The following is a 27,576-nucleotide window of genomic DNA, read 5'->3' on the forward strand; positions in this document are numbered from 1 at the left end:
GGGCCAAATAGCATTTCAATTTCTTTCCAATGTGTCTCTCTCTCTCTCTCTCTCCTCTCTCTCTCTCTCTTTTGATCTTTGTCCTTTTGAATCTGTCATACATGCTCTAGTCTCTCTCTAACACACACACACATGACAAACACATGTTCTCTCTCTCTCTCTCTCTGTACACTGTATATTGACTGTAGAACGGGAGCTCTCTTTTGCTATATGTTGACTGTATCATGCCCCGCCTCGGGCAGCGCTATTATTTAAGAATATGTTGACTGTATATATAAAAAAAAAAAAAAAAAAAAAATATATATATATATATATATATAATTTTTTTTTTTTTTTTTTTTTTTTTTTTTAACCTTTGGGGGGGGGGGGGGGGGGGGCCTCGCGTTAAATCTCGCACAGGGCCTCGCATTTCTCCCAGGCGGCCCTGTCCATTAGACATACCAATTGAACACCACAGATACCACAAATTCTTCTATGAAAGAGAGACATCGAGAGGTTTTGTTTCAGATTTTTATCATCAATTACTAACGTCCTCGTATGAAACCCTCCAACTAGACTCTGTCTGGAGGAGGGATATACCAGACCTGGAAAGTGACTTTGATTGGCAAGGAGCCTGGGCAAATGTCCGACTTACATCAAGGAACCCGGACCATCAACAAATCAATCTTAACTATATTCACAGGACATACTTGACTCCTATAAGACTGAACAGAATGGGTCTTAAACAAGACTCCAAATGCTCCCAATGTACAAATGGGGACGAAGGGACATTTATGCACATGTATTGGGACTGCCCACCAGTTAAGATATTCTGGAAAGATGTGACCCAACAATTATCAAAACTTGTATCTTGGAATATACCTGTACACCCTTCTGTATTACTATTGAATGATGTTTTTGAGTTTGCAGTACATCCACAGCTAAAGAGATTGGTTTTATCGGGTATCACAGTATAGCTAAAAAGCTGATCGCATCACGCTGGTTTCAACCGGAAAAAATTTGCCGGAAAGTTTGGCTTCTTACATATCTCGATGTGATTTATCAAGAAATATCTACAGCAAGAATTCTGGGTCTCAATGAATCCAAAATGACAATGTGGTTAGAAGTGGTGGAGAGAATAAAAGCTAGCTTATAATGGTAGTGTCTGGTTAGGAGCGAGGGATAATGGAGGTACTATCCAAAGAGGGGTCCGGGAGGGGGGGGTTCGAGCTGGAGCATATGTGTGTAGGTTTTTAGATAACAGGTATTCGGGGTATATCCTGTATAAGACATTGGTATAAATGGTAATTTCGTTGGATATACACTGTGTATTAATGCTTGTGTATCTTATCGTGTGTTGTCATGTTTGTTTATATGTGTTTAAAAAAAAAAAAAAAAAAAAAAGACTACCATGTGTAGACCTACTTTGAAATAAAACACAGAAAAGGAGAAAAAACACTGGCATCTGTAGACCTACTTTGAAATAAAACCCTGAACTATGCAGCTCTATTTGAGTCCTTCCCTTATTTGTGGAAAATCTATCAAATAAAAAGTAAATTTTTCGTTGTTCGCAAATTTCACACCACATATCACGCATACAGGTAAGCCTGCATCGTTAGTCGTGAAAGCAAATTAATCTGTCCATGCTGAATTAAACCCTCCATTTTCCTCAGACTTTCCTTTTTCTGGATTTATCCATGGTTAGCTTACTGGGGGGTCGGAAACTCAAGATTAGCCACTTGCAGACGGCAGGGAGAGGCGCGGGGTGTGACGTACTGTATATTTTAGTTGATGAAATCTTTTTTCATTTCAGTGTCACAGTATGACATCGATCTCCAAAATAAGAGAACAAAAAAATTAAAAATAAAACCTTATCCAAAGCAACTTACAAATTGTGTACAAGTCAGCAGGAGGGGTACACCTCCTAGTAGTAGTATTAGTAGTATTGTTTGTGTAGCAGTGCCAAACTTCAGTGCTACACTCTGCGTGCATAGACATTATAGACATAATTAGCGTAGTAGTATAGGCATAGTAGTATAGGCATAGTACATACTATTAAAAGACAGTAAGAAGGTTATTATTATTATTATTTCTTTTTTCAGATATTGATTGAAAAGGTAGGCTTTTAGTGAACAGCGGAAACTTAGGCCTAGGTGGGTTTCAGCTGTCCTGACTGTAGTGGGAAGTTAGTTCCACCACCATGGAACCAGGATGGAGAATAGCTTATTTCATTTCAATGACCCCCCAGGAGCCCGAATATGAGTTGGTCTCAGGTGGCCAGAAGATCCAGATCCAGGGGTCTTGCGGGTGTGTAGTTACAGACCATGGACTGGAGGTAGGAGGGAGCCGTTCCCCTTATTGCACGGTATGCCAGGTCAAGAACCTTGAAGCAGATTTGTGCGGCAATGGGAAGCCAGTGTAGCTCTCTGAGAAGTGGAGTAACATGGTCTGACTTTGGTATGTTGGAGATCACACGGGCTGGTACGGTCTGTATCAGTTGAAGCACCTTGGTGGCGCAAGCCGGTAAAACAGCTAGCAGAGCATTGCAATAGTTGAGGCGAGACATGACTGTTGATTGCAGGATGAGTTGGGTGGCATCTTTTGTCAGGAAGGGGAACACGTGATGCAAGGCTTCTATCCTCTCTACAACCGACCAGTGGGGGGCATAGTCGAGCAACGTTCAAGACAGGGGAGGGGAGAATTGGATACACTGAATTGGGATGGGAGAAATAAGGAGAAAGTGGATAAAAAAAATGACATAATTTGGTAGAGCATACATGGTAGAGCAGCATACAGTCAAATGTATTTAGTCTGTGCATCACATCTTCACAGTAGACATAGATTGAGTGCCTTAAAGCCTGCGTTGTGTGCAAACCTTTCTGTGTCTGTACAGTAATATGTGTGATAGATGAGCAGGGATGATGATGAAAGGAACTCAATTAGTCCTTCTCATCTAACATAATGAATCAGGCCTTTGGACCGACAGAGAAGCAGTAAGGGCGATCTGCACTAACGTCCTGGTGCTACCATGGTCAGGCGTGTCACACGAGACCCCCAGTCACTGTCAGGATCTCTGTAAAGACAACACTCACCGCACATGGTCTCTTTCATCCGCTGTCAAACGTTTAATTCACAAGAGAGTTGGAGTGTCTCAACATTTTTGTTCTAGGCTCGAGTCGTACCAAGTCTACTGCACCCCTGTTGCCAAATGCTCAGTGGACTGAGTGTTTGTGGATTTCAAAGTCTGCAAACAGAATATTAGAGGCACTTTATTTGCTAGAAATATATTTATCGGAATTTGTCTTGGTGCCTACAGTGCAAAGAAGACATAACTTCCAAAGTATGACAGACACAGTATCTCACCAGGCAGAGCGCATTGTCCTCAAGACATGATAATGAACCATTTAGTGCGGAACCTCCTTCCGATTGATCTCACCAGAAGATTATGACGTGTTGTTTGTAGCGGAAGTACCTGCGTCCTCCGCCTACATTGTGGACTAACAGAAGCTTAACCCTTTCACTGCCACACTACCAAACGGTTAACCCTTTCACTGCGACAATACACAGAAGGTTAACCCTTTCTCTGCCACACAACAGCAGGTTAACCCTTTCACTGCCACACTACAGAAGGTTAACCCTTTACTATCACACTACCGACGGTAGTGTGATAGTAATGGGTTAACCTTCTATAGTGTGGCAGTGAAAGGGTTCAAAGAAGCTGCCCTCTCAGAAACCTGAGCTCTGACGACGCAGAGCCGGCCAGAAACCAAATACTCTTGAGAGGCACTGAAGGACTGCCACGCCCCTCAGTGCTTCCATTCCTCCTTTCTTCCTCCATTCCTCCCTCTTCCATTCCTTCGGCACTCCTCCTGTTGATGCCAGTTCAGATGTCAACCATCCCTTCGTTCGAGTGCTCAGAGACGCTACATTCGTGACCTTTTGAAGCAATTGACCATATTCACACGGCGGACATGTTGCTCTTATGTCATATGCTTACTGTGGGATTCCTGAGGGTGGAAAGGAATCTCCTTATCTGCTTACTGTACTGTGTCTGAGGTGGAACCCGAGCCTGGGCCGCAGGTGAAACTCCATACAGCAACATAAAAAGGGTCCACAGTGTTATTTCGGAGCTCGCGTGTCTGCCGGCTAGCGTTGAGCCGCCCGCTGTCGCCAGGCAGGTTGGCTTGTGGAGAGTATGTCTTGAGTTCATGTTGGGAGAATGCTCCAAGTACGGAAGGAAGAAAGGACGTTTAAAAAAAAATATATTTATTAAATCTGAAGGGCTCTTCAGTGCCATCATCTCTATCTGATGATGAAGCATTCAGCCATTTTCAAAAGGAAATTCCTTCCAATCTCATCTCCTCTTGCTCCTTCTCATATCATCTCATATCACTCACTCACAAACACACGTCTACTCTGGTCGAAATCGAAATCTAGAGACATTACATTGACTTACGAGTACATTAATTCCATAGCCCCTAACCTTAACTCATTCTGCGCCACGGGTCGGGGCGCCAGAGGGCGCTATTACGCCAGCACTGTAAGTCAATGGGGCGCTTTGTTCACTTGCGAGTGCTTAAAATATATCTTATATTATATCTATGGGTCTAATACACCCGTCGATTATCAGTGAGTTGCTTCCAGTCAACAAAACTGATTGTTTTTTCATTGGTACATTTCCGTTTTATACCGTTTTGAATATGAGTATAGTTTTGGTGATTTCTAGTAATCCGAGGAAAAGACACGATAATAGTCCTTTAGTGGAATACACAAAACACGTTGTCATTTTTCGCCTGATTATCGAATCTTCCTGAAATCAACGCTAGATCATCATTATTATCCTTCCTCGTGCAAGAATGAAAAGAGCCCTGGACCGCGGGGGTCCCCCCCCCCCCCCTCCTGCCACCAACGGCACACAGCCACACATACACACACAGAGACAGCGGCGATCGGGGTAGAAATAAATATCAGATCAACGATCAAATTTATATAGTGTTCTTACCTTGTATCTGATGTAATGCAAAAGAAATAATCCAATTATCTGATCGCCATTCCAAATACTGCTCGTGGAGGTCCGTACCACATTACCGACCGTTACACACTGATGGGCGGGCGGGGTTACTGTTCCATGCCATCGTTGTTGAGGCCTACCTCGCCTGAGTATTTAAACCCTGCCCGCACGGCTCGGATCGTCCCAGAAAAGAAACTACACCATTCCCAATGGGGTGCAATACCAGCTGGAAGGCATAGGCGGCGGTATTTGCCCTTTTGCGAGCTCAGACCCATTCCCAACGATAACATCAGGCTGGATGGATGAAAATGAATGGATATCGCTAATAAAATAAACAACGATTAAAACCCGACTATACTCGTGATTGGCGCTCAACTTCAAGCGATGGTGAGTTAACCTGACTATCATCGGGTCTGGCGCTGAATGAGTTAAAGGTACAACCTGTAATGCCGTCAAACAGCGACCTCTTGGCAAAAGAGCCCGACTTGGTCTGATGTGTGGGTTGGAGTTTAGTAACTTATCTAACCCTAACCTTAACCCAGCCAGGAAAACGCCAACATTTTGGGAAATTAGCTTATTTGCCATCTTCCCTGGAGTTAGACAAGAAGATACATACTACATACCTTTGTTGTCTCTGTGCGTGCGTTAGGCTTAGGGAATGCCCGCTCCGTTAGCTTAGCTTAGCTTCATCACTGGAAGTGGGTCAGACTTGTACCCTCAAGTTCCCTACAGTTCCCTACAGTCACGAAAGGATCCGAACCGATTGAAGTTTATGGATACCATGACTTAAAATCCTCTTACCTTGACGATTAAAAGCCTCCCCAATTTAGAAAACAGTATTCCCATGGCTGGTGTTGATATGCTGCTACTGTAGCTAACGAAAACCAACAACCGGACACTCAAGCAGATAACGAGGGTAATAACTTTCAGTCGGGGGGGTTCCAAAATAAAAGAGCGACGTCTATAGCAGCGGACATACGTTTATTTTGTACATTATCTAACGTTAACACGAACCTAAACTAACGTTACAACTAACCTAAAGTTAGTTTACGCACGCACAGAGACAACAAAGGTATGTATCTTCTTGTCTAACTCCAGGCAAGATGGCAAATAAGCTAATTTAATTTCCCAAAATGTTGGCGTTTTCCTTTAACCTAGCGCTAACCTTAAAAGCCCTCCCCAATTAGCTGGTTTGTCGTAGGGCTGGACGGTATGGTCTAAAATGTATATCACGGTATAATTTGAAGCGTAGACGGTAACAGTATATATCACGGTATATTAACTTATCTTAAAATGTCTATATACATGCTTCTGAAGGGGTAAAACACTGGCAGCTATTACTGTACTATTGTATTACTAGGACATATTTTCATATGTCATTGTTGAAACATAAATAATAAAAAAAAGCTAATGTCCATCAATATATTCCTTTGGAATGAAATAGGTTCAAGAATCGAATCAGGATTGTTAGCAGAGAGAGAGAGAGAGAGAAGAGAGGAGAGAGGAGAGGAGAGAGGAGAGAGAGAGAGAGAGAGAGAGAGAGAGAGAGGGAGGGCTGCTAGGGGTGGAGCCGGCGTTGGCTTGCTGAGGCTACATCAACAGGCTGCTAGGAGCTAGCTAACGTTATCTTTCTGAGGCTACATCAACATTTAACATTACTTAAGATGTTAGCGCGACGTGGGCATTACAGAATGGCGAGAATGCAAAGCATGTTAGACCATTGGACTCGTCGCAGAGTTTACATTACACATAGAAACTGTGCGACTCGCGAGAGAAGTTGTCACACAGCTGTGTGCAATGCAGGGCTGAAGTGCTAGTTTGCTTCTAGAATTGAACGTCCGCTCTGTTCAGTGTCTATTATGAAATGACAATTGCGCATTGACACGCCCACTACCACTTTTATGTCGCTCATTCCATAAGGACGTAGAATAAACATTAAAGGGGACATGTACTGCTATTCCTAGCACTATTTGGGCAACTTTACACAATTCCTGTTAGTCTATTGAAGACATCTGTACGGTTCTTTTCAAAAAAATGCATTGTTTTATATTTCGAATCAAGTACTCAAAACCATAATTTTCCAGCTTCAAGATTTCAGGCTGTTATGGCCTGGCTCCGCCCATAAGCACTTTGAGTGACAGTCAGTCCACACAGTCTGCGACTGGTAGACAGAGAGAGATAGAGAGAGAGAGGGGGGGGGGGGGGGTGCGAGAGAGAGAGAGAAAAAAAAGACAGGCCGTCTCTTCCTTTCGTTTTTTCTCTCCCTGCGGCAGCTTGTGGGGGGGGGGGGGGCCTCCCTTCCTCCCCTCTCCCGTGTGGCGCGGCAGGTCCCCCCCCCCCCCCCCCCCCAAGTGCTCCCCCCCTCTCTCTCTCTCTCTCTCTCTCTCTGTCTCTCCCTCTCTCTCTCCCTCTCTCTCTCTCCCTCCAGAGTATGCAGAGGTGTCGGGTTTCACTGCCTCGCAGTATGAGGAAGTGGTTTTCCACTCGCTGTCTAGTCTGCGTGTATCGTCTAGGTAGATTGTGGGCGGGCACTAGCTACAACCACAGAGCCAATCACATCACTGTCTTCTACCCAGAGCCTGAATGACGTGACTCAGGCCTTCAAATCAGGATGGACTAATTTACTGGAGCAGGAAATTATCTGAGCTGAATCAGAGCAATCCGCCAATATGGTATTTAGACACTAAAACACATTGATACTAACTCCTATAACTATAATACAATGCTAGAGACTGAAAAATTACATTTATAGTACATGTCCCCTTTACAATGGTTTTTCAACACAAGTTCCCTTTTATACGTTTCAGCTGGGACAACGGCACTGTGGCTTGCTTGGCGCTGCCCACGGTGCTGAACTAAACAGCAGAGAGGCAATTGAAAAATCTAATTTCTCTCTATCTTAAGAACATTCACTTATACAAAAACAGACTGAACGGATATATATAACAGACCTGCTGGGGCAGCGGACTGAGAGCAGGGGACACAAACAGGCTGGATAAGATGGTCAGGAAGGCCAGTAGCGTGGTTGGGGTGGAGCTGGACTCTAGCGAGGGTGGCGGAGAGGAGGAACCTTGCTAAGCTCCAGGCCATCAGGGAAAACCCCTCCCACCCACTATACACAGACTTGGCTGACAGGAGGAGCATGTTATAGGCTCACACTACCTAAATGCAGCACTGAACGGCACAGGAAGTCCTTCATTCTGACAGCCATCAGACTATACAATGCATCACTGTGCCTCACTGCATCACTGAGCACAGAGTGACAGTTATCATCTTCCTGGACTCTTACTTTTTAAACAGCACTGTGCAATATTACATCTACTGTAGACTTCAGTATATATATATATTTTTTTTAAGATTTATTTTTTGGCGTTTTTATCGCTTTATTGCTACTGGGCAGTCCAGCAGAGAGAGACAGAGGAGGAATGGGAGACAGAGTGGGGGGAAGACATTCGGCAAATAACGACGGGTTCGGGAGTCGAACCCGGGTCGGCCGTGTCGCGGCTGAGCGCGCTATGTGGCTCGCCACTGGGGGGCGCCCCGGACTTCAGTATATTTTTACTGTATTTATTTACTGTATCTTTTATTCTATTTTTATTCTATTTCATTTTATTTTATTCTTAGGCCATTTGTTTTGTTATTCTTATTCGTGACTTGTTCTGTCTAAATGTTTAATGTTGAGTGATTTGCAGTGTAAAATTTCCCTCAGGATAATACATTTCTATTCTATTCTATTCTATATCTTTGAAAAGTCTCCATTTATTCAACACTTCTGAATTCACTGACAAACTGAACTGACAAAAATAAGGTGCATAAAAAAGCAAACAAAATTCCTCCACAGGCTACTCACCATCATTAGTAGAGCGGCAAGCGGCGTTTGGGGACAGAGTGAAATCTTCTTAAAACACTGCCCCTCTCCACTCATTCCTGAACTTTTTTGTTAAAGGGGAACTATTTTACTATTTCTTTCACTATTTGGGCACTTTTACACAATTCCTGTGAGTCTATGGAACACCTCTGTAATATATATTTTTTTTTTATTCATTGTTTTGTATTTCTAATCAAGTCCTCAAAAACAGCATTTTTCTACCTCAAGATCTCGAGCTGTTTTGAGCCTGGGCTCCTAAACCACTGCGCAGCATCGTCTTCGCCTGAACATTAACATGCAGCGGTGTCTTTATGACATCACATATAGGCACATTTTCAAATGACTCAGTTCAGTGAGGGTGAATATTGTGAGAGGAGAATTGGAAGAATGCGCCAATATGAGAATTTTGAGACATAGATCATATTAATATAAGTTCACATAGCTAGGAAACAATGCTAAACACTCAAAAAGGCCATTTATAAGATAGTTCCCCTCCTTCTCAAATGCCAACTGAATTAAATTGGCCTTGTGTCGATGAAGCATACTAAGGCGATGTTCTGTAAAGACGTTCTTGAGGGTAGAAAACGAATTCTCACAGAGTGCCGTGCTAGCTTCAGTAGTGTTGTTGTTGACATCAGTGCCCACTAGGGCTGTCCCTGACTAAGGATTTGGATAGTCGACTTTGATTGAAAAAAAAAGAAAAAAATCTTTTTTTACCAGGGTGGGCACAACTGACTCAGTGGGCGGGCCCGGCCCCCTAATGCCCGCCCATGGCGCCGGGTCTGCACCAGCCCCTGTCAATCATCTGACTTCTGGATTTACTTTTTTATTTCTCTTATTTTTTGGGATTATCTCCCACAAACCTGAACGTTATTGCCATAAAACAGAACGCAGTTAGTTTCTCTACCTTTCTGTGAACGTCTTGCAAAAAACGGTGTTGCAATACGATGAAAAATTTTGGAGAAATTTACATTATAAAAAAGATGGCAGAATTCAGTACTGTATCTACAAAACCTTCTGTTTAATCATCTTCCCTTTATTCATTTGCTTAGATTTTCAGGTCTGGTAAATTTTAGCATGGTGTTATTCAGTCAAAGATAATATTTTCTTTTTAAATAGAATTGATATTCTCCTTTGGTTCATTACAATTTACTCAAGCCTAGTAACACACACTATTTCTGACACTGATCCATATATGGCCCTAGATTCAGATACCAAGAACATGCAAATGGACTATTTAAAAAAAAATTTAATGGAATGGTCCTTATGGAATGAGTGACATAAAAAAAAAAAAAAAAAAAAAAAGTAAAAAAAAAAAATATAATATAATATATTATTATTATTATTATTATATATATTTTTTTGGATGGAATAGCCTCACATTGACGGGCAAAGAGCCGCATGCGGCTCGCGAGCCGCGGGTTGGCCACCCCTGTCCTAGAGTGTTTTACAGTCAGGTGGCAGCAGGATTATTGTGCCCACAATCAAAATCCAGGAAGGGACTGTGGGCTAATTTGCATGCTACCAGAGAAATGTTTGCAGCAGGCCGTGTTGTGTACATTCCTTTCTGTCGTATCAGATGGAATTTGGCTCACAGACACTTGTTTACATGGATTTCCTTTGGATCCACACTTATATATTTATAAGGAGAAAAGCATAACAACAGTAGTTTCTGATGGAGGGTAGATGGGTTTCCTTGCCTGTTTGAGGATTCAAACTGTTCACTGTGGTCACAAGCTGTAGAGGTTTGCATTGTTTGTGAACATCAAAGGGAAACCTCCTCATTTTGAGTAACCACGGGTTAGGAAAGCTTACTTTTCATGTACAACAAGTCCTACCTTTCCAGAAAACACATCTACAAATCCATAATTTATAATGCTCAAAAATCTCTCAGTTTGGCTCTCTAAGAAAATATAGTATATAGACTGCTACTGTATGTTCTGTTGCTGCTGAGTCCTATCTCACCCATGATCTAAGGGCTGACCTTCGATAATTTTTTTGGAATTCGAAGCTTCGGGGCCGAGATTCAATTTTAATTCGAAGCTTCGAAATAAAAAAAATATTACATTTTTATTTATTTTTTTATGTTGTGGGACTTGTACAGCACTTTGTTCAACTTTGTCAGTGCTGTAAAGTTTAAACCTTTTTAAATCTTAGACAAACGAAACACTTTGCTTTCATGAAATATTGTAAGCCGCCATTTGAGGCTTTATAAAAGCAGCACAATGAACACAAATCTGCCAGTGCCGAGTCCGACCTCATCTTAAATAACAAACAGCATTGCTTGTTGTAATTAACAAAGAGAGGCAGAGTTGATTTTGCAAAAAATAAATAAAATCATATATACAGTATATATTTTCTTTAATAATCGAATTTTATTTTCATATTCGAATCCCATGCCCATCGAACGAAGCTTCGAAGTATTTAAGACAGCCCAACTACATGTGGACACAGTTTTAGCTGGTTATTTCCTGCGCCGCTCAGGAAATATTCCTATAATAGTCCCACCATGTCTGTGCTAAAGAGCAATGAGCCTCTTATCTTAGTTTCATCTCTCTCTCTCTCTCGTCTTTGTCTCCCGTTCTTTGTCTCAGTTTCGCTCAGTCTTTGTCTGCCTTTCTCTTTGTCCCTCTCTCGTCTCCCGCTGTGTTTTGGCAGCAAGGGTGTTTGCTATGTAGCATGCTGACTTACAGCTCTCCACAATCAAAAGGAGAAGTGATTTAAAGCAGTCAACACGGTGATGTTGAGCAGCAACGCGGCAGACGCTCGTGAGGAACCGCCAACCCCAGAGAAGGGAAGATACTTGGTGTTCCATTTCACACAGCCCAGTCACAACTGCACCATACTAATGAATTAATTAATAGTTTGAACAATATATATAAACAAGAAATAACAATGCAAAAAGGAAGAGGCAATATGCTTATCGGGTCCTACCCTTTATTGCAATATACCCTTAACACAGTGACAGTGTTCAATCTTCTGCCGACAGAATCATCTGCAAACAAAATCACTTGTCCATCGCTCAAGTTAATATATCATAAATAAATGTTAATACATAATAGTAATTTTACAATCAATGGGCTACTGTCCATCCAGTATTTTTAGAAAGCAAAAGGTGTATGCGGACTAGATCAGAACAAAAACGGCAACAAATTAAAACAAGACGAGTCGATAATTTCTCCAAAGATTTGAGAGAGGGGAAAGAAAAGAGTGGGAGAGCAAAGAGGAGAAAATAGTACAAGGCTTTTGTCAAATGCTAAGCTCTACAATGGACTTGTGTGGATGAGGGAGTGATAACGAGGCCTGCTTAGCAATCCCACGTTACTGTCACCACTGTGCCTGGATTCATCCCACTGTTCATGGCCGGTCCACTCCTACTGTATACTTTTAAACACTTTGGAGGATTAAAACAGAACCAAGCATTTCACTGTAAAGTACATGTATTTTATATGTGACAAATAATAAACAAACTTGAAAAACTTGAAACTAAAAGCATAAAAGCATGAACGTCTATGCGTTAGGTTGCTGCATTTTAGGATGGTGTTTAATGTAGCCCATTTAGTATACTGTGCCATTAATACATTGCATCGTGAAAATGTGAGAATATGCAGCGTTGAGTCGAAAAAATGTATCATGATATCAGCTCACCCATTACTTGTTAATTATACTGTACCTCTAATCATACCAGCAAAACTGCCTTGAAAATGTTATGTGGTGTTCAGACTGCATAGCCAGCTACTGTTGCAGAGTCGCACTTGAAGTGTTGCTTGTGCGCCGTGGTCGTTAATGAGTACGATTGTTAGTATGAGTGAGATTACTAGTAGAACAGAAATCCTACTTAATGTTATGAGATTATGTTTAACTAACATTTTAACACTTTAATCGCCGGAGACGCCGAAACTCGTCTTTCCCCGCCATGCTCATTCTGCCGAAGACGCCGTAACACGTCTTTGATATCAATATTTCAAAAATCTGTGATCTAAATCATATTTCTCCCCCGGGGACCTGAGATATACTGCTGAGCTCCACTCAACTCTCTAACGGTTCAAGAGCGCCATCTGGTGGCCGATCGGGGGATCGCCCAGGGGAGAAACAGGATGTAGAAGCTGGTGCTCATTTCAATTCGGTCCGGTCACTCGCTATAGGTCCCGGGACTCGAGCTCGACACAATACATAGCGATCCGTTGCCAATAACTCGATGAACAACATGATTTGGACGTATATACCATTATACAACCTGGAAATGGATCGGGTATTTCTCCATCCCATAATAGAAAAAATTCTGTTCCACGCTCATCTGCCAACGGCGCGAGGAAGCTACGGTGAGTTTCAGCATTATTTTCTAATGTCCTCTATACTAACTGCTCTGAATGAATGAATGAATGAAAACTTTATTTAACAGATTGCAGAATGGGTACAATACAGTACGGCTCAATACATACAATTGTTAAGGGGATGCAGACCTGAGAAAGACGTTTGTCTTGTTTCCATCAGGGTCCCCCATTTTCAATTCATATAGGTGATGATCATATCACCCACACTAGATGAATGATATAACGTTGCCCACGGAATTATAAACAACCCCCCGCCCATCCGGTCAACATCAGATCATACGTAGTAACTTCTAGAACTACGTGCAGTTGAATTTTTTTATCTGGCACCGATCGCTATCAAACTGTATTTGATCATCAATATAATGCATTTAGGGCTATAAATCAAGTTCTGGAGAAAGCTGCAGAAAACGATAAAAACATACTTATACTTTAGACCGTATTTTAGTATGAATATGTGAATGAAAAAGTATAACGTTGCTACACCCTGAACAATAGATATAGGACATTGAATGGGCCATAATAATGTCAATTTAGCAATACAATTTAAAAAGTTATAGCCCTGCAAAGAAGGGGAACTTCTCCATAGACAAATAGAGCTGGCTAGGGATGGTAAATTATGAATTTAACCATGGCGATCAAAGTGTTAATCTAACCTGATATTTTTGTTGTTGTGAGGAAATTATTTTACAGTCAAATCTATATCTGTACATATCCTTACGCTACTGGCCAGTAGTAGTTATACTGTCTTTATTTATATAATACAACTCTGTACATACATCTAATTAGCACTACACTCAGTAGTACTAATTTGTATATTGTGTACTCAGTTTAACCACCTGTACATTGTACTCTGGTTGGATGCCAAACCTTTTTTCGTTGTACTTGTGCTGTATAATGACGATACATTTTAATCTAATCTAATCTGAATAACATGACAGCGTCCATCCATACAGTACGTGGAGCTCCAACAATGACAGCAACCTACTATGCAATGTCCTGCAATGTCAACATATTAAAATGTTGTTTTAGCTGAGCTGTGATTTGTCAACGCCTCGTCATTGGAGCGTGAAAAGGTTGAGCTCATCTGCACTCACCCGTCACCCCAGGGCTGTATGTTGCTTTGTAGCTCATTTTGTTTATTGTCATTCATGAGGAGATGATGAGGCTATAAGATCTGACTCAAACAACAAGTTGTTAACAAGAAATCTAAATATACAGAAAGTTACATATTTTTTTCCCCAGTTATACATTTGTTGAAACATTGTGATAATATTGAATTGTGAACCCAGTATTGTGTATGGAACTGAATCATGTTCTTGAGTTTATCATCACATCCCTGGTAGGCCGCAGTGCTATGACACAAATAATCGGTAGTTTATCAGAGAATGTTAAACTAAGTGTGTCCAGCCGTGCGCATGACTCAAGATACATAAACGTTGTAGGAAAATATATCAGTGGGCAGTTCCCCTGTGTTGGCAGACTTTATCTAGGTTTGGTCTGTTGACTAATAGGGGTGGTACTGTGTTTTCTGGCGTTATCTACATCATGACTTGCTTTTGTCCTCATGCGCTTGATCGAGTGTGCTTGTTGCATGGCAACATTACATACAGGACTCGGCGGCACAAATGCATGCGTCTGAGGTGTTGGAGAAATGCATTATTGATTCCTGTGACGTTGAGGATATTTTACACATTTTCTTTTAACTCTTCAGATTGAAGACCTTGTGCCTGTTTTCATATGATTGTTTTTGTGCATTCCACATACTTGCAGTTGTGTTGAATATATAAATACATTCCTATTAGGCCTATTAAATGTTAAAACCAACTTCCCGGTTTTAGCACTTTGTAAATCATCCCTCAGGGTAAAACTTGTAGACTTGTGGATAGAGACAGAAGCGTCATACATGTCCCCAATGGTTTGATTACTATTTCCCATTTCATGCCAAGGAAAGGATATTGTTTCATGTTTATCACATATTTTAAACTTTAATTAATTAATCTCGCTCCGAGAGACAGCCCCTTCTCAATCTAGTGATTGCATTCATTCGGTACACAGCACGTACTGAACCCGAAGGTCCCGTACTGAAGCGATTTGGTATGGATACGTCACCGTGTACCGTTACACCCCTAGCATCCAGTAGAAAGCCATGCAGCTGCAAGCTATCCTAGCTTACACAAATGAACGGAAGCGGATACGGACCAGCTTGCCTAGCTGTTGGCCAAAAAAACCTCTCCCGGAGTTTTAAGCTAGGCTAGTAGTCCGTATCCGCTTCCATTCATTTGTGCTAAGCTACGCTACCTTGCAGCCGGATAGCTTTCTACTGAACACACAGTAGAGGAAATATTGGTAGCTAATATCTTCTTGTTTGACTCTGAAGAAGAAGGCCTAAGGGCTTGTGTCCATAGCGGAAGTTTTTTTCAAGGCGGACCGCTTTGAAAAAAAGGGAAAAAAAAGCTCAGAGCGGTTTCCTGGGTCTCGCGACTGCCGCGGCTCCGCCCCTTCCTCGATGTTGATTACCTTGATGAGCGTGCTCCTTTCCAAAAGTTTAACTAGTTTCAACTTTATACACTGGGAGCGCTCTGCCCAAAAACGCTGCCGCCGAGAGCTCATAAACGCGAGGCACGGTGCTGGGAAGAGGAGCGCGCCTGTCGCGCCTGTAGCATAGAAATGCATGACAGGAAGGAGCTGACAACTCATAAAACGTCCGCTATGGACACGAGCCCTAAGGCCTTCACTTTTATCTGCCAAGTTTCATTGTTTGCTGATGGTTCACCACTTTCCTTGTCTGTGAGTAAACCCTTCAATCTCAATCTGTTTTAGATTAACCTTTGGCTGCTTAGCTCCATGACACACACCTGTCAATTTAGTTTAAGTCCTCCTCACATTGAAGGCAGAGTGCTTACTGTGTCAAACAGTCAGTCCAGTCTAGCTAGCCAGGCCATTGTAGTGGATAGTCTATTTTCTAACCCAGTGTCCTGAGGGGGAGAAACGGTTTGGTGATCTGGTTGAATATGCCTGGTTGGTCGCCACGCAATGTGAACCACACCCTGTCTGGTACACCCCCCCCCCCCCCCCCCCACCCCTTTCTTATCTCTAACTTCCTGTCTCTCATTCTTTGTCTCTCTCTCTTTCACTAGCTCTCTCTTGTCTTTGTCTACCTCCCTCTATCTCTCTCTCTCTTTCTTGCACTAGCTTTCTCCCCTGCCTCTTTACTTCAATATTTACCCATTCTCTCATCCCTCCCTCGCTACCCACCTCTTTCACGCTCTCTTGAAGTCCTTTCACTCACCCTCTCCCTCCCCTCCCCCGGGTCCCTGCCCCCGACAGAAGGGATAGATTGGACTCTGAGTCACCCGATGGGAGATTGGGGTGTATGACACACAGTAAAACAGTAGCTGCGCTGGTGTGAGTGGTGAGTGCTGCTGTGTTGTGCAGACTTGTTTTAACTGTGCAGGTGTCTCATATAGTATATATACCCTGATTTATCATGGCCGTTTAGCCTTCTTGACATTTATCATAAATGTCTGGATGTAACAGTACTGTATATCTGTATGTCATAAATGTCATAATGAATTGAAAATGAGGGATGTAAACAAGACTAAAGTTTCTCTGGTCTGCATCCCCTTAACAATTGTGTGCATTGAGCCGTACTGTATTGTACCCATTCTGCAATCTGTTAATAAAGTTTTCAATCAATCAATCAAAACAGGATTGCAATGGGATTCACATTCTCCGAAGTCGAGGACACAAAACTTTATGAAACAATCCATTTAGCTGTTACTGTGTTCCAGAAATTAAGCAGAATATATTAGCTGATTAAAAGGCAAAATGAGGAGAGAGAGGGGAGGAGGCTGGTCACTCAGTCTCACATTGATGATGAAAGTGCAGGGAGAGACCGACTGAGCCAGTGAAGAAGAAAAAGTACTACTTTCAACCACAATGGCTAACACAGTACCCGTGGTTGTGGTGCGAGAGAGAGAGTCACAGAGCTGAAAAGCTAGATGCTATTGCTTCTAAAATTGAAGGTTCACGCTGCTCTGTCTATTATGAAATAAAAATTGCGCACTGACACGCCCACTACGCAAAGCTATTACTCGCACACTGTGCTCTTAAATGATTTTTCCGGTTCGCACAAATCAATTTTTAGGGGCAAATGTGAATGAAATGGTCGCACTGTAGAGCCCTGCACTCACTGCTTGTGGGAAAATAAACGTAATATTCAGATAGACATATTTTTTAAATATCTCTTGAGTCACTGTCGATCCCTACATCAATGCTCAACTAGGATATGCAAATTGAGACAACTATTCACCAGCATGCAACGTCATTGATTAATACCATGCTGTACAAAAACATCAAGTGCTGCTGCTGCTACTAGCATACCTCTATCTGTTTTTCTGTCTCTCTCTCTCGTCTCTTTCTGTCTATCATGATGGGTTTCCTTGTGATATACAGGGTTAGATATACACCACTAGATATACAGCACTAGATATACAGGGGTACCAGTGGTTCTTCTCTTATAGAGGATGTGATTTGCTGTGACAAGTCACTGTGCTACTGTGAGTTTAGTTACAGTTGCTTACTTATACTGCTATTATCTACTGATAGGTGTACTGTACAGCGCTGTAGGCCCGTTTCTCGGCTACCACTGGCTTTCTGTATCAGGTTTCCACTCTAAGATGCTGTGTGGTTTTCTTACAACAGATGATACAATAGGATTGAATTGACCTCTTGCCATTTTGATATTGGATATACAGAAGTATTGTACTGTGAGTTCAGGAGTGTTCCTGATTTGATGTTCTGCATTAGCGGTGCTCATGTCAAGGATCCCTGAATAGAGGCCACACAGACTCCCATTGAATAAGATCTTGTCCCCCTATTTGAGAGGATCTTCGGTGTTGGATGTGATTTAGTCCAGAATCCTATAACACTGTGGGTGGGAAGATAACCGTGGAGAGAGTGAAACCGATTTCCAGGATCTTACTTTTATCACAATCAGAATGAGAGTCTCATTTATTCGCCAATATACTGTACAACACACACGTGTGTAAATACACCAGAAAGGGATGTGGGCATCAGCGCAGGTTCATACAGCAACTCACATTCTGACAGGACGACACACAGGCTTATATACAGACTTTATGGCGTAATATGGTGATTATATAGCAGAGTACGACATGTTACTGCTCAGCTCACTTGTCACTGACTTGCTCTCAAAGCCGAGCCTTACATAACGCATGCACACTGTTAATAAAGTTTTCAATCAATCAATCAATGCCATTAGAAAATCAGGATTTCGGGCGGTCGGGTGGCGTAGCGGAGATTGTGCTCGTCACCAATGCAAGAGGCTGCGGTCTCGACTCCCGGAGAGTCAGCATTGCCTTGGCTCGGGCTGATCGCTATACTAACTCGTTTGGCTGAGTTAGGGGGAGGGGAGCCGTGGGTGGATCCTGGGTGTTGTGGACAGCGACCCCTACAGTTCAGTCGGGGCCCCTGCTCAGCAAGGGTAGGATCTGGAGAGAGGTAGTGCGACCTTCCACACGTTACACTCTCCCCGTGAGAATCTGCGCGGCCAGGCTGGCTGCCGGCTGGCTGCACATGCGTCGGAGGAAAGCATGTGACAGTCTCCGGCCTCTCTGACCAACAGTAGGGGAAAGTGCGCAACAACCAGGAAGGGGGTTGGGAATTGGCATAACGACAATAGTGGGATGGGAGAAAAATCGGAAAAAGAAGGAGGGGGAAAAAGATAATCAATTGTTTTTATTTTATTTTTATTTTTTAAATCAGGATTTCAGCGATCGACACCGGCTGTCTTTTCAGGTGAGGCGGCCGTGCGCAATTATCCTGAGTATCAAGTCTGGTTCGAATTAACGAGAGTGAATCAGCGTTCGAGGAACAGGGAAAGCCTGGTTTCAATCATCGGGTTAATTTAATCTGGCTAATGGGACTTTTGATCGACTTAGTTGAACCAGGTACTGTTAGGATAGGAGTTTGGCGGAGCCCAATTGCAGAACACAGGAGGAGAGAGAATGGAGCGGTTTAGGTGGGTTTTAATTGTGATTCCCGAAGCAGACCATTCACAGACAGGAATGTGTGACAGACGGGTACAAGAATGTTTCTTGGAATGAGGAATGGTGCGTTCCATGTGCCGCACGGGGCGTCCAGGTGAGCGGAGTACCAGGGCGGTGGTCCTGGGGCACAGAGAGAACAGGATTAGCGACAAGGCAATTTAACAAGGTTTTGAGTAGCAAGGCTAGAGCTAGTCGTCGTACAGGATCCGTGGCCTGAAGTACCATCTCGCTGATGAGGGGATTCCTCTCAGCCATGTCAATTAGTGTGCTGGCAGCGTGGGAACCCGGGGATCGGACGCTGCCCATATAAGGGTGTGAGAGGACGAGGGGTGAGGAAGGCTTCCGCCGTGATGGGTGAGGAAGGAGTAGGGGTGAGGAAGGCTCTCGCCGTGATTACAACAGGTACAGGGAATAGGGCCCAGGAGTGCACTCTTTTTTTTTTATCTACTTTATCTCCCCATTTTCTATTTTTCTCCCATCCCAATTTCGTATTGTCCAATTCTACCCTCCCCTGTCTCGAACGTTGTTAGACCATGCCTCCCACTGGTCGGCTGCAATGTGGACCAAGCCTTGCATCACGTGTCCCCTCCGGTACACGAGGAGGCAGCTGTCGCATCTTTTCACCTGTACAGCGTGATCTCTCAGTGGCGAGGAGTAACGTGTGGGAGGCTCACGCTGCCCCCGTTGCTTCCTGATTCTGCTGGACAGGCGCACCAACCGACCTGTAGGAGTCGCTGTCCACAGCGTCCGATCCCCACCCACCGGCTTTCCCACCCTCTAATACGGCCAATTGTATTAGTATGATCAACCAGCCAAGCCGGAAGCAACGGCGAGAGCTGGGCTCGAACCCAGCATCTCCTGCGTTAGTGGCGAGCGCCTTGCCCACTGCGCCACTTAGCCGCAACCCAGGAGTGCACTCTTGTAACTTACCACCGATCCAAAAAAGAAAAAGTACTCCAGTTGGTTATCCTCAAAAAAGCATACAATCCACAGTTCCCCAATCCATGGCGAGTGCACATATACAGTCTCTTCAGTTTTGAGTCTGTTACAGACAGAACAATTGAAAAAAAAAGCTCAATTCTGTTTCAGGCTGCCTCGATAGCAGGCAAGTCTTTTCAGTTGAAATTATCGCTCCTCTTCATAAGGATCACGTCCAACATATATTCTGTCTTTGTGTTTCGACCGTTCTCTCGTAATATCATCTAAACTAACACAGTAAGGGCTGCTGTCCATCTCCTGTCTCAGATCATAACATTATATGAATTTCTTAATTGTCTGTAGTTCATCTTTGAGAAAGGTGTTACAGTATATAGTGCCAAGCTCCCTTCTATTATGGAGTCATCCTGGACTCCACCCTTTCCTATCAAGCCCATGTCAGTTATGTCACCAAATCCCCCTTCTATCACCTCAGAAACATCTCCAGACTCCGACCATCACTTTCCCACTCCACAGCTGAGACCCTCATCCATGCCTTCGTCACCTCCCGCCTAGACTACTGCAATGGGGTCCTGTCCGGCGAGCAAAACCCTGGACAGGCTAGGGCTGGGCGATATGGAAAAAAATCATATCGCGATAACGATATGATAATTTTATTTTATTTCTCGATATCGATAATTATCGAATTGTTATAAGTATAAATTTTTTTATTTTTATTTTTTTTATTTTTTTAACAACAGATGTATGTTTATTTTGCAGCAATTCTTTGTCATTGCCGCCATCTTTAGTGTTACATCCCCTCACACTCCAGTTCTCAGGCTGCAGCTGGTTTAAAAGCTAAAGTAAACCGGCTTCTCTGCTGGCTGTGGCTCCAGAGGAGTTGAACAGTTCTGGCTCTGCTAGTTTATTTTCGATCTTTTGGCGCTTTTTTGGTGGACAAACCACCGCACATGTGCACTGTGACTCGTGACTGGAGTCTAGTTCTGCTAGCACACATAGCCTACTGTGTACAGACGGTTTCAAAATGTATTTTAAATTAGAAGGCAAACAAAATAGACAAGAGAAAAAGAAATCTGAATTTGGTCAGTATTGTCATTTGGACAAGCAAAGCCATTACTTTAAGTTGCAGGCAAGAAAGACAAGTCTGTCCACGGTCTCTGGTTTTAAAACTGCCCTGTTGCAGGTAAAAAAAAAAAAAAAAAAAAAAAACGATTTTTCGATTTTTTTTTAATTTCGATATTCGATATCGATTATTAAAATATATCGCGATATTTATCGTTATCGTTATATCGCCCAGCCCTAGGACAGGCTCCAGTATGTTCAAAACTCAGCTGCCGGGGTTCTCACCCGCACCAAACCCTGGCAGCACATCGTCCCCCACCCTCATCCTGGCTCCCCATCAAATCCTGCATCACCTACAAAACCCTCCTGCTCACTTACAAGTCCCTCCATGCTCTGGCACCTCAGTACCTCACTGACATCCTCCACCCCCACACTCAGTCACGGTCCCTGCAATCCTAAGACACTCTCCATTCCCTGAACCAGACTGCGGACCTTTGGGGACAGAGCTTTCAGCGTAGCAGCTCCCACCCTCTGGAACTCCCTCCCTGCAGAACTCCGCAACGCCCCAACTCTGGACTCCTTCAAAAAAAAAATCCTCAAAACCCACCTCTTCAACATGGCCTTTGACCCCTAATTTCCTACATTGAATGTTGTGTCTGTCCACCATGTTTGTTATTGTTGTTTTCCCCGCTGTAACTGAGGGGTACAATTCCCTGACTGTATTAATCAAGTACTGATATCATTAAATCACTACCGTCTATGTACTCCTGGCCAATACTGTACATAAGTATGTTAGATTAGAACACTCCCACAATAACACGGTTTTCCACACAAAATACTCGTTTACAATATTTATTACATGAAAGGGATTATATTACATGACTTAGTTGCGCTTATAAGGCAAATAGAATGTGCATAGGCGAGTCAATAGTAAATATTAAGGATTATCTCTGGTACTCTGGGATAGGGGGTACTACCGGTTGTAAGCCAGCAGAGGGGGCCAAAGCTCTATGCAAGTCCAGGGTTCAAGGAGGCGATGTCACCCCCGTGTCAGCGGGGATAGGCAGCCTGGTCCCAGGTTGCGCGCCTTGCAGGTGAAGCCGTGGGGTCTCTGGTACGACAAAGACGGGCTTGAGTGATGTCCCCACGGGCACGTGGATCCCACAGCAGTGGGTGTAGACGGTTTTCTGCTTCCAGCAGCTTGGTGAAGAATGAAGAATAATAATCCTTGCCGGAAAAGTGGCACTGCGGGCGGGGTGTAAATCCCCCGTGGTGCTGCTGCTCCGGTGTAGATATCCTCCGGTGCGGTAGTGCACGGTTGACCTTGACGTTACTATACTATTAGCACGGGCAATAAGTGCTCTATGTAGACGCACAATTACTCACTTCACGTGGTCTTTGACTCGTAATGAAGGCTTACTAATAAATAGAGAACGATACGACAAACAGACGTATTAGGATAACACGAGGCTCTATCTGGCGGCAATGCGAGCCCTGCTCTGCCCACGTTGCGTAGTGGGTGAGACGTTGCTTGGATAACTGAACCAGACTGAACTGAAGGCGAACTGAAGAAGAACTGCAAGGGAAGTTCTACATTTCTTGCGCCCTATTTATATGTACCGTGAACAAATAGTACCATTCGTATTTTGGTAGCCGTATTCATGGGCAGAAGCTGGGCATGTACAGACATATCTCGTCGGTACCTTTGAAGTCAGCTCTAGGGGGTAAGGCCGTGGCGCCGGGGGATCGCTTCCAATAGGAGAACGAATATTATGGTCTGTCCTGCTACCAGGTAAAGGGATATTCCGTATATATTGTACAAGGAATATACAGGGGATATCAAACGATATACAAATATTATACATGGGATCTTAGGCAATAAATATATATATTCGGTTTAATCTGACCCTTTGTAACACCCGCTATGTAAAGCAACCTTGGGTTTTATGAAAGGTGCTATATAAAACGAAGTTATTATTATTATTATTATTATTGTATTATCAGTGTGCCATAGCATTAGCTTTAGCCACATGCAGGTCTCCTCACCATATTGTCAGAGGGATGACCCTCCATCTGTGCTATAGGCCAAGCTAGCTATCAAAATGGGACACACACACACACATACACATTGTTCCTCCATGTCTATCAGCCATCAGGAGTGTGTGAATATGGAGCGTGTCCAGGCAACACACCAGCCACTCACTGGCGCGTCAGCCATTGTCAGACATTATGTTAGAAGCCTGTCCAAGGTCACACAGATTTGTATGAGTGTGAGAACAAGCCAAGGGCATTTTCATTTGCTTATAAACCACTAGTCACTAGTATTGCTTCATACATCATATCCATGTCAAACTTTCTGGCATTCTGCACAAAATGTACAATTATATAAAATGATTATTATTTGTGAATTAATTAATAAATTAATGATGTATATATTATTATAAAAAATATATACATACAGTAGCTACAATAATAATGGCATCTTTATTAGCGGTGTGCAACATGATAATCAACTCGGTCTCAAATAACTGTCTGGGTGGCATGTGGGCGGGGCCGCTATTTGGAATCATGTCGTGCTTTCCACGTCGGTGGTTGATGGTGATGTTTCCTAATCCCCACTTGATTGGCTTTCGCGAGCGACACACACAGAGACCACAGGCTCTAATTAGTGGCTCCCTGCCATGCAAGTTGTTTTTCATTAGCACAGCCGTGGGTGGTGGTGGAGTCCTGCCTGTCTGGCTTTGAGCCATTGATCATATTCACATGGCTGACATTTGTGCCCTTATGTCACGCTCATGTTGGGTTCCTTTTCAACATGGAGCATAAGAGTGTGACATACGAGCAAAATTATTTTCAAGGAACCCAGCCTGAATGTAACATAAGAGCAAAATGGCCACCATGGAATATCAATGGTTCAGAAGCAGTGCGACACTGTGTCTTGTACAGTTGTTGACATTTTTTTGATGTTGAAATAGTTTGAAACTGGGGATGTAACCTTGTCTGTACCTCACACAAAGGTATTAGTTCACAGCGTTATATTTATGAATTAATTTGCATACATAATGAAACACGTTAATTGTAGTTAATTTTAATTAACTGTGATTATACATTTTACAAATTGATCCAGTTGGATTTTTACATTCATCCATATCGATGCAGGACAATACTTGTCTTGTTTACATAGTTCTTTGTAAAATAAGCCATGAGTCATCTCTGCTGACATTTAATAGCTTTTGAGGTTACAAATAGGGCTTGTCATTTTTGCTTCAGTTCAGGCATTGAAAGGCAGGTTTTAATGATTCATATAGTGTCATGTTCATTCATTGTGCTAGTCAGCCACCACAGGGCAGGTGGTAGACTATGAGGGATCATGAATGACCAGGGGAAATTACCAATTGGATTAGCAACGGCATTTGTCCTCTGAATCTAACCTGTATCCCCCCCCCCTCTCTTTCTCTCTCTTGCCCCAGGTGTTGTGTTGATGGAAATCTCAGAAGTCCACAGGAAGGTTCACCTTGAGCTGGAAGAAAATGTGAGTACAGTGTGTGGCGTGCCCATGCATGTTTTTCCAGAAATGCCTGCATCACCTATTTGCTAACCCCCTGCCTTTCCTCACCCATATCTGTCCTACCTCTCTCTCTCTCTCTCTCTCTCTCTCTCTCTCTACCTGTTGCTCAATATGATTGTAGCCAAGCCTACGACAGGACATACTCACAAAGCAACCATTTAGCCACACAATCGCTGGCAACTCTCTCTTTGTCATTTTCACTCTCCGTCCTCCATTATGACCAGCTAATCACAGGCTAACATGCCCTCACTCTCTTTCTCTCTCTCCTCCACCCCCCCCCCCCCCACACACACACACACACACACACACACACATCTCTATGGTCATCAGCCACAGTAACACGGGGACAGTGAGAGAACAAAGGCGGCTGACAGGGGTAGAGAACAACAGCAGGCTAGCGTAATACATTGCTCCTGTTAGTGTTATTTGCTAACTGCTAAGTGAGAGGGGCAGGCCTGAACATGCCCCAGCAACGCCTGCTGGAGATGGTACACAATACACATGATACAGTCACACAGAGCAGGGGACGTGATTCACGTGGAGGGAGATTTAATTAAAATGTTGCTCTGTATACTGAAAAAGGGCTTCCAAATATCTTTTTCGTAGGCAGACAGATGCTAATAGAGGTTTAATTGCCTACCCTGCAGTCACCTAGGCTTACTTGCTAGCTGTTAAAAAAAAAAAAAAAAAAAAAAAAAAAAAATCTTTTTCCCCCTCCTTTTTCCTCAGTTTTTCTCCCATCCCAATGTTAGTCGTTGTGCCAATTCCTAATCCCCTTCCTGGTCGCTGCGCACCTACCCCCTATGGTCGGTCTGGGAGAGTGGAGGCTATCGCATGCTTCCTCCGACACATGTGTAGCCAATCAACCGCTTCTTTTCACCTGGCAGCGCGGACTCTCACTGAGAGGGTGTAACGTAACGTGTGGAAGGCTCACACTACCCCCCTTAGATCCTTTCCTCGCTGAGCAGGCGCCCCGACCGAACTGTAGGAGTCGCTGTTTACAACGACCAGGACCCACCCACCAGCTTTCCCGCCCCTAACACTGCCAATTGTGTTAGTATGAACGCCAAGCTGGTAGCAATGCCGAGAGCTGGGCTCGAACCCAGCATCTCCTGCACTAGTGGCGAGCGCCTTGCCCACTGCGCCACTTAGCCGCCCGCTAGCTGGGTTTTTACCATTTAATAAATGAGGGTAAATCTGATTATATACATTGCATAACATATGCTAACATATATGCTAACATAGTAACCTCGAGGACCTTCTTTTACAATGTTGTATTGAGGTTTCCCTTACATAGATTTATTATTTGGTGAATTACCAACAATGTCAGACCAAAACGAGACAAATAGACTAATAGCTCCCCCAGACTGATAATAACAATAACAGCTTGCTTGCTGTAGGCTTCTGAATAATAAGACGATGCATCCTGTATCCTGATACTCCAGCCCATAGAAACAGCTGTCCACTAAAATGCACATCTATGTAAAAAACGACACAGGATAAAAAAAATACAAAATAGCTGGCTCATTGTTGTTTGATAAAGCGATGGATTCAAATTGATATTGATATTGATATAGGCATTTTTAAGTTTGATCCATGTTCGTTGGAGTTTTGCCGCTCACTTCTCTTAAGCTGGCTCTACAAGGTGAAACTGAAACACAACTTTAGTTGCCTGACACTTGAAGCTTACAGTTGAAGCTTAGTTGCATTTGAGTTGCATAATGTAAGACCCTCTGCAATGCACTTGAAACATCTCACCTTTGTGAAACTAGCTTCATGCAACAGCCAATCAAAATGCCCATAATGTGCCAGGTGATAATGTCAAACTGATGATTGTTTTTTTTCTTTTTGATCTACTTTTTCTCCCCATTTTAAATTTTTTTCTCTCATCCCAATTTCGTATTATCCAATTCTTCCCTCCCCTGTCTTGAACGTTGCTAGACTATGCCTCCCACTGGTCGGCTGTAGTGAGGACAGAAGCCTTGCATCACGTGTCCCCTCCGGTACACAAGGAGGCAGCCTGTCGCATCTTTTCACCGCAGCAGCTCGAACTCTCAGTGGCGAGGAGTAACGCGTGTGAGGCTCACGCTGCCCCCGCTACTTCCTGTTTCCGTCGCACCAGCGTCACCCAACCGACCTGTAGGAGTCGCTGTCCACAACGTCCAATCCCCACCCACCGGCGTTCCCACCCTCTAACACTTGCCAATTGTGTTAGTATGAACGACCGGCCAGCCGGTAGCAACGCCGAGAGCTGGGCTCGAACCCAGCGTCTCCTGCGTTAGAGGCGAGCGCCTTGCCCACTGCGCCAATCGGCCGCCCTCAAACTGATGATTGTTGAATAAACAATACAGGCTCTCGTAAAATAAATCACATGGCTAATTTGCATATTTGTTTGTGGAAAAAGTTTATGTCCAAAGTTGATAGGGTATCACATAATATTTATTGTTTGTCGACCATAGGCAACTTATTGACAGAAAGGCATAAAGTTAACTTGCACCAGTCAAGTGAGAGGTGGTTGTCAAGTGATTTTTATGGTGGTGAAGGCAAATGACGTGCTTATTCAATGTGATTGCGGCTTCCGGGTCACATAAACGTCGTCCGAGGATGTCAGTCAGCCAGGCACCGTTCCTCTATATCTAATGCATTGAGTGTGTTGCATGCCTGTCTAGTTGCATAACAAATATGTAAAAAATATGTTTCATGCCATTTGTAACCTGCAACTAGTTTCAGGGCTCTACGCTAACTTT

The 27,576-nt window shown here is 43.4% G+C and overlaps 1 protein-coding gene across 2 annotated transcripts in view; it reads left to right on the forward strand.

The window, feature by feature from the left end:
* The window catches only part of baiap2l1b (BAR/IMD domain containing adaptor protein 2 like 1b), a 174,891-nt gene that overhangs the window by 22,184 nt on the left and 125,131 nt on the right, over positions 1-27,576 (forward strand). For both annotated transcript variants that reach the window (XM_084328525.1, XM_084328526.1), the window contains exon 4: positions 24,732-24,793. In XM_084328525.1, coding sequence (XP_084184651.1) covers positions 24,732-24,793 — 62 coding nt within the window. The remainder of the gene's footprint in view (positions 1-24,731; positions 24,794-27,576) is intronic.

This window comes from Notolepis coatsorum (assembly GCF_963971535.1).
Source record: "Notolepis coatsorum genome assembly, chromosome: 14".
Classification (NCBI taxonomy): Eukaryota; Metazoa; Chordata; class Actinopteri; order Aulopiformes; family Paralepididae; genus Notolepis; species Notolepis coatsorum.